Raw genomic sequence first — 12,326 nt, forward strand, 5'->3', positions numbered from 1 at the left:
AGAAATTCTATTTTGATTAATCTGCTAGAACTGCGCAATTAACAAATGCTTTAAAGTGAGAGATTATAATCTTTTTTGATACTTAAAATGTCAACCTGGACTTTACTAAAGTTCAAATTTTGAAGGACTAAGAAAAAAATATTCACAATTTTTACTGAAAAAGCTATAACTATAAAAAAATTTTAAATCTTTTATTATCCAACTTCTTGTGGAATATTTAATAAACTGGAGTAAATATGATTACTGTTAAAATTCCTTGTTTTGAGATCCTATGGTAAAAATGGCCTTGCCATGCTAATAATCAAGCGGCGGTGGGGAGAGACCCTCTATCAAGTGTCATGAATTGTTACACACACAAAAAAAATTCCACCATGTTCTTTGACTAGAGAGAAAACACACAACATCTACTAATAGATTAAATGATGCTGAACTCTTAAGACATTTTTAAGAGTACAAGTTGTCAAAGTCATATAGAACTCACATATCCATTTTAAAAATGAGTAACTCTTCTCATATCAGAATTATTCCTTTTCCCTTCATCATTCTGGATTGTAGTTTAAATGTCCCACCTCAAATTCAGAAATAAAAAATAAATTAATATCACAGTGTTCACCTGTATGAGCTTGAGACAGGTAAGTTTCTGTTCCAAAGTTTCAATTCTAACCATTAGCCGGGATAAGCTGAGCACCTGGTTTTTATCAGAGAGACCCTCACCATTCTCCATCAGGGCTTCTAGCTCTCCATCCACCTGCCACAGCAAGGAAAAATATCTGGTTATAGACAACAACAACAACAACAACAAAACCCCCACTAATCTAAGAATCAAACAATCTGAAAAGATGCTCGACCTCACCAGTAATAAGGAAAACTAAGACCACAGTAAGAAACCATATTACACTCACTATAAGAAGTCTGATAAAATCAAGTCTAGGCAAAGATGTGGGTCAAAACAAACATTTGTACACTGCTAATGAAAATATAAATTGGTATGATCAATTTGAAAAGCATTTCATTCAATCATCAAATATTTACCAAGCACTTATACATCTAGTATAGTTCTAGGTGCTGAAGACATTGCAATGAAGCAAAACAAAAAAATATGCCTTTATGGGAGGAAGAAAAATTATATTAGGTGAGAAGTATGTCAGGAAAAAAAAAGTATGTCAGAAAAAATAAAGCATTGAAATAAAGCTTGAAAAATAAATATTTGTATCCCCTATGCCTAGCCGCTGTACACCTAAGAATAAACCCTAGAGAAACTTCTGCACATGTGTACTCTAAGAATCAGAACAATGATCACTGAACAGCCATTCATAAGAGCAAAAAACTACCAACAATCCAAATGCCTGTGGCCAGGCTGGATAAACTGGCATGTTCACATAATGGCATATACCACAATGAAAGGAATCAAGTGCAGCCAAATGCAACAAAAATTATCAATCTTAGCAAACATAATGCTATGTAAAAAAATAGTTACAGAATATTGCATGCTGTATGAATCCGTTTCTCTGCACCTCAAAAACAAATTTTTTACAGATACATATCTGAAAAGTCTATTTTAAAATGGCAAAGGGGACTTCCCTGATGACACTGTGGTTAAGAATCCACGTGCCAATGCAGGGGACACAGGTTCGATCCCTGATCCGGGAAGATCCCACATGCCGCAGAGCAACTAAGCCCGTGGCCACAACTACTGAGCCTGCGCTCCAGAGCCCAAGAGCCACAACTACTGAGCCCACATGCCACAACTACTGAAGTCTGCACACCTAGAGCCCGTGCTCCGCAACAAGAGAAGCCACCACAATGAGAAGCCCGCATACCACAATGAAGATTAGACCCCGCTCACCGCAACTAGAGAAAGCCCGCGCGCAGCAACGAAGACCGAACGCAGCCATAAATAAATAAAAAAATAAATGATTTTTTGTTTGTTTGTTTTTAAAAAAGGGCAAGGGAGGTAAGACACAAAATTCAAAATGGTGGTATCCTCCAGGAGCTATAAGCAGAGAGAAGGAAGCAGAGAATGCTCACAAGCACATATAAAGTATAATTATAGGCTTTATAATTTAACATAAATTCTTTGTTCCAAAGATATTAAATAATAGAGAACAACAGCAACAAAAATCAAGGTTCCAAAGGTTGTTTTCTAGCTGTGTTGCAGCAGTTATAAAAGATATAAAGACACCCTCACAGGGCTTCCCTGGTGGCACAGTGGTTGAGAGTCCGCCTGCTGATGCAGGGGACACGGGTTCGTGCCCTGGTCCAGGAAGATACCACATGCCGCAGAGCGGCTGGGCCCGTGAGCCATGGCCGCTGAGCCTGCTCGTCCAGAGCCTGTGCTCCGCAACGGGAGAGGCCACAACAGTGAGAGGCCCTCGTACCGCAAAAAAAAAAAAAGAAAAGACACCCTCACAGAACTTACTATCGGGGAGATAAAATTAACTCATATGAAAACGAACAATGATATAAATGTTAATGTTAAGAAACCTAAGAGGTCTAAGATGAAGGGAGTGCTTAAAACGAGAGTCACCAGAGGGCTTCCCTGGTGGCGCAGTGGCTGAGAGTCCGCCTGCCAATGCAGGGGACTCGGGTTCGTGTCCCGGTCCGGGAAGATCCCACATGCCGCGGAGCGGCTAGGCCCGTGAGCCATGGCTGCTGAGCCTGCGCGTCCAGAGCCTGTGCTCCGCAACAGGAGAGGCCACAACAGTGAGAGGGCCGCGTACCGCAAAAAAAAAAATGAGAGTCACCAGAAATGAATTCACCAAAGTGGGGTTAGAAATAGGTAAGATAAATACAAGAGGAGGGAGGAGGGAGGAAGCAGAAGGAAAAGTCTGAACAACCGGAAATGGAAAATTATGACAGTGCATACTATGCTCAGCCTGGCTGGAGTGGATAAGGTGCAGTGAGGAATTGAGAAAAATCTTATCAAAAAGAAGGCTGGGGCTTCCCTGGTGGCGCAGTGGTTGACAGTCCGCCTGCCGATGCAGGGGACACGGGTTCGTGCCCCGGTCCGGGAAGATCCCACATGCTGCGGGGCGGCTGGGCCCGTGAGCCATGGCCACTGAGCCTGCGCGTCTGCAGACTGTGCTCCGCAACGTGAGAGGCCCGCGTACAGCAAAAAAAAGAAGGCTGGTGTTAGAACATCTCAGATGTAATATAAAAGAATCTGGATTTGATGAGACTAAGTAAGAGAGCTCTATTACTGAATCCCAAAAAGGGAATAATATGATCAAAATGGAATTTGAGAATAATTAGTCTGACAATAACAGGATGAAATCTAGACAAGATAGAGATTGAAGGAGAAGAGATATAAACGACAGCATTAAATCAACTTGACATGAAATGATAAAAGTACAGAATGAGCTGATAATAAATTAGAGAAAAGCAAATATAAAAGAAAATATCTTGAAATTTTCTGTTACTTAACTGGCTAAGTGTCTCACTTAATATAATTTTAGGCAAGGCATTGAAACATTTCTATTTCATACTATACCCCAAAACTCTTTATTATGGTATATAGAACAAAAATAAATGAGAAAATATAAAATGCTGCCTGCAAGAAGTTGAAGATACATAAACTCATTTTTTCCTTCTGAAAAGTACATTTGAGGCTCATCCTCTTTCGTTTCCAGTATTATTTCTTAGGTTTTGAATAGATTAAATACATGAACAGAAAAGCCAATTTACAGTTAAATCTTAATGTAAGACAATTTCCTTAAAGATGTTTTTTTCCTTGCATAACCTAAATGTAAAAATTTCCTGTGTCCCAAATCCCAGAGGATTAGCATAGGAAAGACCAAGGGCTTTAAAATACTACTTTCCCTCTCAAATACAAGAATCTTGCTTTTGACAGTTTTGAGATGCAAATATTCACTAAGATTATATTTCCTTTTGGGGTTATTTCCTTTTCATAATTAGGCATGTAATCTGAAAAGTTAAAACTGAGTTGTTACTTTCATTCATCAATAAATTGAGTAGATATTACTGTATAAAAGGCACTACTGGGATATAAAAAAGTAGCATTCTTAAGGAAATAAACAGTAAAAATGTAGAAGTATAAATAACAAAATTTTGCAAACAAAATACAGAAGGTGAACAATCTTTGAACATTCCTACTATAATGATAAGCTTAATGGTTGTATTACATAAAAGTAAGCATGCCAATCCTAGTGGTGATATGATACATCTTCCATAATTTTGGGTACTCAAGTGAACAATCAATTGTGGAATTAATAACTTTTAGGACACCTACAGGGGAGGAAGCCAGGAGATGACTGACATTGATTGCTTTCATTAAATTTACTAAAAGTATTTATTTTTCATTTATGGGTCACCACCTTCCAAAAAGGATTTGTGATAAGTATAGGGAGGATTAGGATGTATTTTAATAAATTACTGATAAATGAAAATTTATATGTATATATACAATTCTGTAGCACTTAAAAATTCTGTTAATTACCTAATCAGTTCGAGAAAAATGTTTATTCTTTATTTTGGGGTATGAACTGTCTTTAATGGGTCTAAAGCACCATTGTTAATACATTCTGATAAATATAACATACGTATAGAAAAGTATATAAACAATTAGTAAATAAACAGGTTTAATAAACAAACAGTTGAGCAATATCCATGGCAACCAACACTCAGGTAAAAGGGAGGGTGGTGGGATGGGGAGGACACTGCCAGTGTTCCTGAGGTGCTCCATGTGCCCCTTCCTTGTTATAATACCTTCTCTTCTTAACTCTAGAGACAATGTCTCCTAACTTCTTAGGAAATAGTTCTGATTTTCAAAATAGGTTTACTACATGTATTATAAATTCCTAAACATTATAATTTTGTCTGTTTTTAATATTTATATAAATGAAATCACACTGGACAAAAAATCTTTGTGCCATGGTTCTTTTTCAATCAACTTTACATTTTAAGTCATCATTGTTGCACGCAACCATAAATTTCTTTATTTTCATGACTAGTTTTTCATCATATGATTACAATTTATTCATATGTTATTTATTCTAATGTTAATGGGTATTTGAGTTGTTTCTACTTTTTCTAATGTAAGCAATGCTGCTATGATTCCTGATGTGCATTTTAAACAAGTCTCTCTCAGGTTATAGACCTAGGAGTACAACTGCTGGCTCATATAGTATACATACATTCACCTTTAGTAAATAACACCAAAGTGTTTTCAAAAGTGATTGTATCCATTTACACCTCCACCACCAGTGTATGAGATCTATTGTTCCTGTGTATCATCTGACTTAATTTTTATCAATGTAGTCAGTATGCAAATAACATCTGACAGTAGTTTTAATTTGTACTCCTCTGATTACTAATGAGGTTGAACACCTTTCCACATGTTTACTGGCTATCTGGATTACTAAAGTGTCTATGGAAGTTGTTTATTTTTCTTTTGGGGCTATTTTTTTCTTATTGATTAGACAGAGCTCTTTATATATTCCAGATACCAGGATTTGTTTGTTATCTGCTGAAAGCAACTATTTCCTTTCTTATGTGGCTCTTCACCCTCTTTATTGTGTAAATTAGTTACTGTTAATTTGTTTCACAAACTCAAAAGAGATTAAGGTAAATTTCGGACTATTCCCTGTTTATAATTTACAATCTACAAATAACATCAGATAATAGTGTGGATTTATTATACCTCCATCAACTAAGTATTTAATTAAGTACCTAGTTTGTGACATATCCAAAGAAGACAATCACCTGTCCTGGAAGAGCTTACAGTTTTTAAGTGGATAAACTGTATGTACATAGCTTCAATCATAAGAGCAAGGAATAAGAAATGTTCACCAATCAAAGGTTAATATGGGAGGGCAGATGCAGACTACAGTGCCATTAAAATATTCTTGTTAATAGTTAAAATATGCAAAACTATATCTTAAACTGCTGCTATCTTTTCCTTTCCACGGCATCCCCTACCCAAAAGAATTCCAAAAACTAACACTTGGGAATTTCTTTCTTTCCTTTTTTTTTTTTTTGCTGTACCACGCAGTTTGTGGGATCTTAGTTCCCCGACCAGGGATGGAACCCAGGGTTATGGCAGTGAAAGCACCGAGTTCCCTGCCAGGGAACTCCTTAACACTTGGGAATTTCAAGAGGTGCTACTTTTGTGATTCTATTCAACTGTACCTGACCAGAACTCAGAATCTAAGCATCCAGCCACAATTTCAGTAGGAGACCAATCCAATTAAAACCAAAGTGGAGTTAAACTCTTCATTACAGTCAAGGGACAAATGACCCTTCTAGGAACCCAGATTCACTCTGGGTCATTCCTCTATCAGGGCAAAGTTTCATCCAAAACATCCCTGTTCCAGAACAGCTTCAAATTCACATCTGGAGGGCTTCACTGGTGGTGCAGTGCTTAAGAATCCGCCTGCTAATGCAGAGGAAACAGGTTCGAGCCCTGGTCCGGGAAGATCCCACATGCCGCGGAGCAACGAAGCCCATGAGCCACAACTACTAAGCCTGCGCTCTAGAGCCGGCGAGCCACAACTGCTGAAGCTCGCGCACCTAGAGCCCATGCTCCGCAACAAGAGAAGCCACTGCAATGAGAAGCCCATGCACCGCAACAAAGAGTAGCCCCTGCTCACTGTAACTAAGGGAAAGCCTGTGTGCAGCAACGAAGACCCAAAGCAGCCAAAAATAAATAAATAAATAAATAAATTCACATCTGGAGCAACCCATGACTTCAGCCCACCAACTGACTAGATTCACTTTACATCTAATTTAGTCTACAGTACCATAAAATACTGATATGGACACACTATTACCAGAATAAAAACAAGCAAGCAAAAACCAGGAATACCTACGTCTTGGTCCCTTGGGGTTGTTCTTGAATCTTACCAGGAAGGTAGAAAGCCATCTGATATTGTTATGATGGCAGTATAATACCACCCAGGAAACCATCACACTACAACAACGCTCCCCATCAATAATGCAGTTTTTAATGTAAGTTTTGAAAACAGAAAATAGCCAAAGGGAAGCTTTTATGGAGATTTTAGCTTAGGTCAACATGTTTAATGACTACTTTGTGGTTGTTCTGGTAAACTATCAATTATATGAAACAAGAGTTAAAAATAAAAGTAATCTTGATGAAGTTTAAAGAAAAATTTCCTGTAATAGTCAGGTCCAAAAGCTAATAGGCTATGACCCAGTGACCCCACTTCCATGGATATACCTTAAAGAAACATGTACAGAAGAGACATGTGCAAAGACATTAAGAGCAAAAGATTGGAAACACAAGTGTTCATCAGTAGGAATATATGTAAATAAACTGTTATATGATGAAAACCTTTACAGCAATTAAAAATGTACATATATATATACATACACATATATCAACATGGAAGAGTAAAAAACAAATTGTGGGGGTTTCCCTGGTGGCGCAGTGGTTAAGAAAGAGCCTGTGCTCCGCAACAAGAGAAGCCACTGCAATGAGAAGCCCACGCACGGCAATGAAGAGTAGCCCCCGCTCACCGCAACTAAAGAAAGCCCACGTGCAGCAACGAAGACCCAACACAGTCAAAAAATAAATAAAAATTTTTTTAAAAACTGTAGAAATATATATATATATATGTATCATTTCTAAAACTCTACACAAAGGAACTCAATACAGTTAAAAGCAAAGAAAAGAGCTAGACTAGCTCTTTCCCGTCGCTTATTGGGCGACCTTGTAACCTCTGTGCTTTAGTGTTCTCATCTGTAAAAGAGGGAAAATCCTTGTACCTAACTTAAAGGGCTTATTGTGAGAATTAAATGAGTTAATGTGTCAGGCGCTTAGAAGAGTGCTTAGCACACAGTTACAATATATATGCTCTCTAAAAAATAGAACTGAAGCAACAATACTCTAAAGAGCATTTGTTCATCTTGGGTGGCAGAAGCATGGGTGTTTCTTGTAAACTTTCCCTTTTTGCATTTTTTAAATGACCCCCTTTTTTTTTTAATTTTTAAATGGCCCTTTCTAATGCTTCCTGCTATCTAAGTCTTCTTATAGAATTCAGATTCTCAATAACTAATTCTCTCCAATTAATTTGGGTTTACTGACATCACCTTTTAACTATTATATTTTTATCCCTTTCCTGACTTATGTGTTCTACCTGCTCAACTAAATAGTAAGACTGCTGTCATTTATAATTCTTAACATAAGTATGGGTTCCTGAAAAGCCTAGGAATGAGCTAACTGCAAAAGACTCACAGGTGGATTTGCTGGCTAACACCTCTGGCCCCCTGGCTCCTTCTGGCCCTCCACTAAGATTCATAGGTCTGCGGATAGGCCCCAAAATGTGCATTTTTACAATGGACCCTGCCAAGTGCTTCTGAGGTGGAGAAACACTGCTCTGACAAAGGGATCCTCAGAAAAAGGGCAGGGGGGATTTTTTAAAAACGACACAAAATTCTTGTCCCAGTTAAGAGCTCCTGTAGTAGCAAGATACCACTCACCTCCAGTTGTAACTCAGGTGAACTGGGGTAGAAAAAAGGCTATCAACCACCGTTCTAACGGATTAAATACAAAGACCATCTGAGACTATCCCTTTCTCACTCTTGGGTTGCCTGTTACCTCTCAAAACTCACCTTACTCTCCAAGGAGGATTTTGAGAGATTTTAAGAACACATGCAAACAAAAGACAAAACAATATTAAAAGATTAGGAATGTAGATCAGACTTATGTGAGTCAACAGATAAACATGTTACTTATACATAAGATTAGGAGTTTTACAGGCTCTCAAAAACTATTAACCTGTCTGTTTTCAAGATGCCTTCAATAGTTCTCAGTATCCACGTCTAACCTCCATGAAACAAAAATAGCAATCGTACTTTTCCATGATCATCTCATTTGACCCTGAATTTCTCTGGTTGTAGTTTGACTTTTCAAAGTTCAATCAGGAAAGCTACCTCCCTTCTTAAAATGCACATGGTGACAGTTGAAAGAAGAATGGAACACTTACCGAATCCTTCTTCCGAGATCGTTCTTTCTTCATTTTCCCTCCTGCTGCTCTGATGCTGACTCTGTTCTCTCCTCCCAGGTAACCCCGGCAATTAGCCGACCCACAGAAACATTTCTGTGCTTCTTTCCTGTTCGAGGAGCATAAGAAAGATGTCAATTATGTGAAAGTAAACCATAAAAAATGTTGATAGTATAGCAATTACATACAGGAGAAGAGTCAATCCAGCTTAAAGGAAAAAAAGTTTTTTTAAGAGACACCAACAAACCTGATACTAATAGAAATGCCTGAAAATTGCTCTTAAAAGTCATTCTTTATTAGCTAGACAAAACTAGCCAAGAAATTAATAAGTAATTTCTCCATTTATGAGAGCTTCTACTAATGTATGAAAATAAGAGATCTTATATACCTGTTGGGGCTAAGAACAAAATTGCTTAAATAGATCAACACCTATAACTTATATGTAAATATTTAACTGACACACAGAACAAAATGTATTATTATGAACAGATATAAAAAGCATAATTAGTAAAGGACACTTAGAAGGAAACACGTGGTTATTAAAAGTTATCATTACATAAGGATGAGACACTACTAATAAATATAGTAATAAGTAAATGTAACCATGGTGTCAAGGTAAAGTGGAAGAAAGAATACAGGCCTAAGTCTACAGCCCTCTGCCATTTATTTACTCTGCAACCAGAGCTACCCAAGGAAAACATGAAGGACTATTCCAAAAGTAAACTGATAGATTTAGTATATAACAGTAGCAATCAGAGGCACAAAAATATTTGATAAATACAGCAGGGAATTACAAACAGCACTTAATTTCCAGTTTCCTTTCTTTCAAAGAGGACAGTACAAATACAAGAGGAAAAAAAAAATAATGGAGCCCTACATGGAACCTGGTCAACCCCAGAATACTTGACCATTGCCTAGATCCACTAGTTTATGAGGTGTTGCAAAATGGTGATACCATTACTGCTTCATTTATTAGCTAAAATAACCTCTATAAAGAATTTCCTCTCACCAACTGCTTGGTTTAATCAAAAATTCACTTGGGAAAGGAAGGGTAAATGCTTGATTTTTTTCTTCTTTTAATTTTTGAACTAGTGGTTACTCATAGGGAGAGGGAAAGGGGCAAAAGAGGGATAGGGGATTAAGAGATATAACTATTATGCATAAAATAAATAAGCTACTAGGATGTACTGTACAATAGAGGGAATATCGCCAGTGTTTTGTAGTAACTATAGATGGAACATAACCTTTAAAAATTGTTATTCACTATGTTGTATACCTGTAACTTATGTAATATTGCACATCAACTATACTTCAATTAAAAAAAACCAAAAACTAGTTTTCAAGATCATGAATTGGTTCCTTTCAATTATGACTAATGCGCTTTTATTTTTAAAATGTCATTAAAACTCATGGATTTTATGTAGTGTGTTTCAAACCACTCGCCATTATTATTCTTAATGATGCTTAAGTGTTAATAAGAACCCTCCCACTTTTGGTAAGTGAGATTCTATTCAAGCTATCTCCGAAGTCCCTTTGACATGACCCTCCTTATCTTTTATAACCGGTTTTCTGGTATGAGGAGATAATCCAGAGTCATCTTGTTTAATACCTGTCCCAAAGTTGACACCAGACATTTCTCCGAGGAACCCTGTTCCTTTTAGTGGGGTTTTATTAAAACCACAATATAAATGCTAGGGGTATTCAGTGCTATTGCATCAGTTACTGGTTTTGGTAGAACTAGGTAACAAATTATTTTTCAGAGTACAATATGGTATAGATGAGACATGATAAACTCATGAACTAATAACTGACAGATGAATTATGGCCACACAGGGATTCATTATATTGTTCTCTTTATACCATGTCAACACCCTGTTGACATTTCTGTAATAGAAAGTTTTAAAATTATATTAGAAACATAACTATATAAATAAGGCAGCATGAAGTTCAGAGGAGGAACATGTAGTTCCTGTACAATATCCCTTAATGGCCTGAAGTGTCATACAGAAGGAAAATACACAGAACTAAAAGAGAACACTATAGATAAGAACTGACAGTACATATAACTTCTTAGTAATTCACATCTAAGTTTTAGATTCCTATATCTGAACAGTCTATTTCTGCATCAGAAGCAGCAAAACAGAACGGAATCAATACTTACCCATATCTTTGGAACTGATAGTCAAATGTTAACTCTGAGCCTGAAGGAACCAGTTTGGTGGTAAAAAACCCAACTCTCAGTTGTCCATTCACAGTCCACTGAGATGTTGTTTTTAAAAGAAAAGAAATTAGTAACTGGTTAATCTATGTGTGTGGGGGTGTTTTTTAAAAAAAGATCATCATCACCTGCCTTAATTATGCATGTGCCTCTTTAGATAATAAAGGCTTTTCCAAATAGCTAACAGGAAAATTAAAAAACAAAATAAACTTAAGTATCACTCTTATTTAATGAGCTACCAGATGAATATCATCTATAATTTAACTCTAATAAAAGTAACTGCTGGGGCTTCCCTGGTGGCGCAGTGGTTGGGAGTCCGCCTGCCGATGCAGGGGACGCGGGTTCGTGCCCCGGTCCGGGAGGATACCACGTGCCGTGGAGCGGCTGGGCCCGTGAGCCATGGCCAATGAGCCTGCACGTCTGGAGCCTGTGCTCTGCAGCGGGAGAGGCCACAGCAGTGAGGCCCGCGTACCGCAAAAAAAAAAAAAAAAAAAAAGTAACTGCTACTTTAACTTACCTTAATACACATTTTCACACAGTAAAGATTCACTTGTAGTAAAAATAGGCAAATATGGAATGCTTGGTGTCACTGAGTACCAGGTGAATTTGTACTACCTTATGTTAAAAGTAACTATAAGATAAGATGGGGCGTGGAAAAAGGAAAACAACAATGCCAGAAGTTTAATTTCATGAAACAGTGGTCATAATGCTGAGTGTAGAGAAAGGGAAGGGAAGCATCAGAGCAGATACATAAAACTCAAAAATTAAAATGGGGGTATTAAAAATTAAATAATTAAAAATTAAATTGGACCTTGTAGTTCCAGAATATGTAAATTGACTGGAAAGCGCCTGTCCAGACCATTTGAACCTGCTACTGATGAAAAACCCAGACTTAAAGAGGTGAAGGGAAACAGTACAGTTGGAGTCTCACAGCTAGACATGTGGCCACCAGCTGCAGGCAAAAATAGAACCAGAACTTAATTAGGTTAAATAATTTCACACTGGGTTCTCCTATTCGTTGTATGTTTTGGCTCTTGGAAGAGCTGTATCTAAGATCTATAAGTACAGATATCAAAGGGCAAAAAATATCCAAGAGTCAAAACTATTCAATATGAGAGGAAATCACT

At 37.4% G+C, this 12,326-nt stretch overlaps 1 protein-coding gene across 6 annotated transcripts in view; it reads right to left on the reverse strand.

Moving 5' to 3' along the window:
• SETD2 (SET domain containing 2, histone lysine methyltransferase) overlaps positions 1-12,326 on the reverse strand; it is an 84,981-nt gene that overhangs the window by 55,029 nt on the left and 17,626 nt on the right. For all 6 annotated transcript variants that reach the window (XR_010946999.1, XR_010947000.1, XR_010947001.1 and 3 more), the window contains exons 7-9: positions 11,143-11,240; positions 8,964-9,090; positions 614-748 (exon numbers count right to left, since the gene is read on the reverse strand). Coding sequence is in view for 3 of the 6 variants with exons in the window: in XM_067754160.1 (XP_067610261.1) it covers positions 614-748; positions 8,964-9,090; positions 11,143-11,240 (360 nt within the window). In the remaining 3 variants the exon portion in view is untranslated. The remainder of the gene's footprint in view (positions 1-613; positions 749-8,963; positions 9,091-11,142; positions 11,241-12,326) is intronic.

The sequence above is a fragment of the Pseudorca crassidens genome, chromosome 10 (assembly GCF_039906515.1).
Source record: "Pseudorca crassidens isolate mPseCra1 chromosome 10, mPseCra1.hap1, whole genome shotgun sequence".
Lineage (NCBI taxonomy): Eukaryota > Metazoa > Chordata > Mammalia > Artiodactyla > Delphinidae > Pseudorca > Pseudorca crassidens.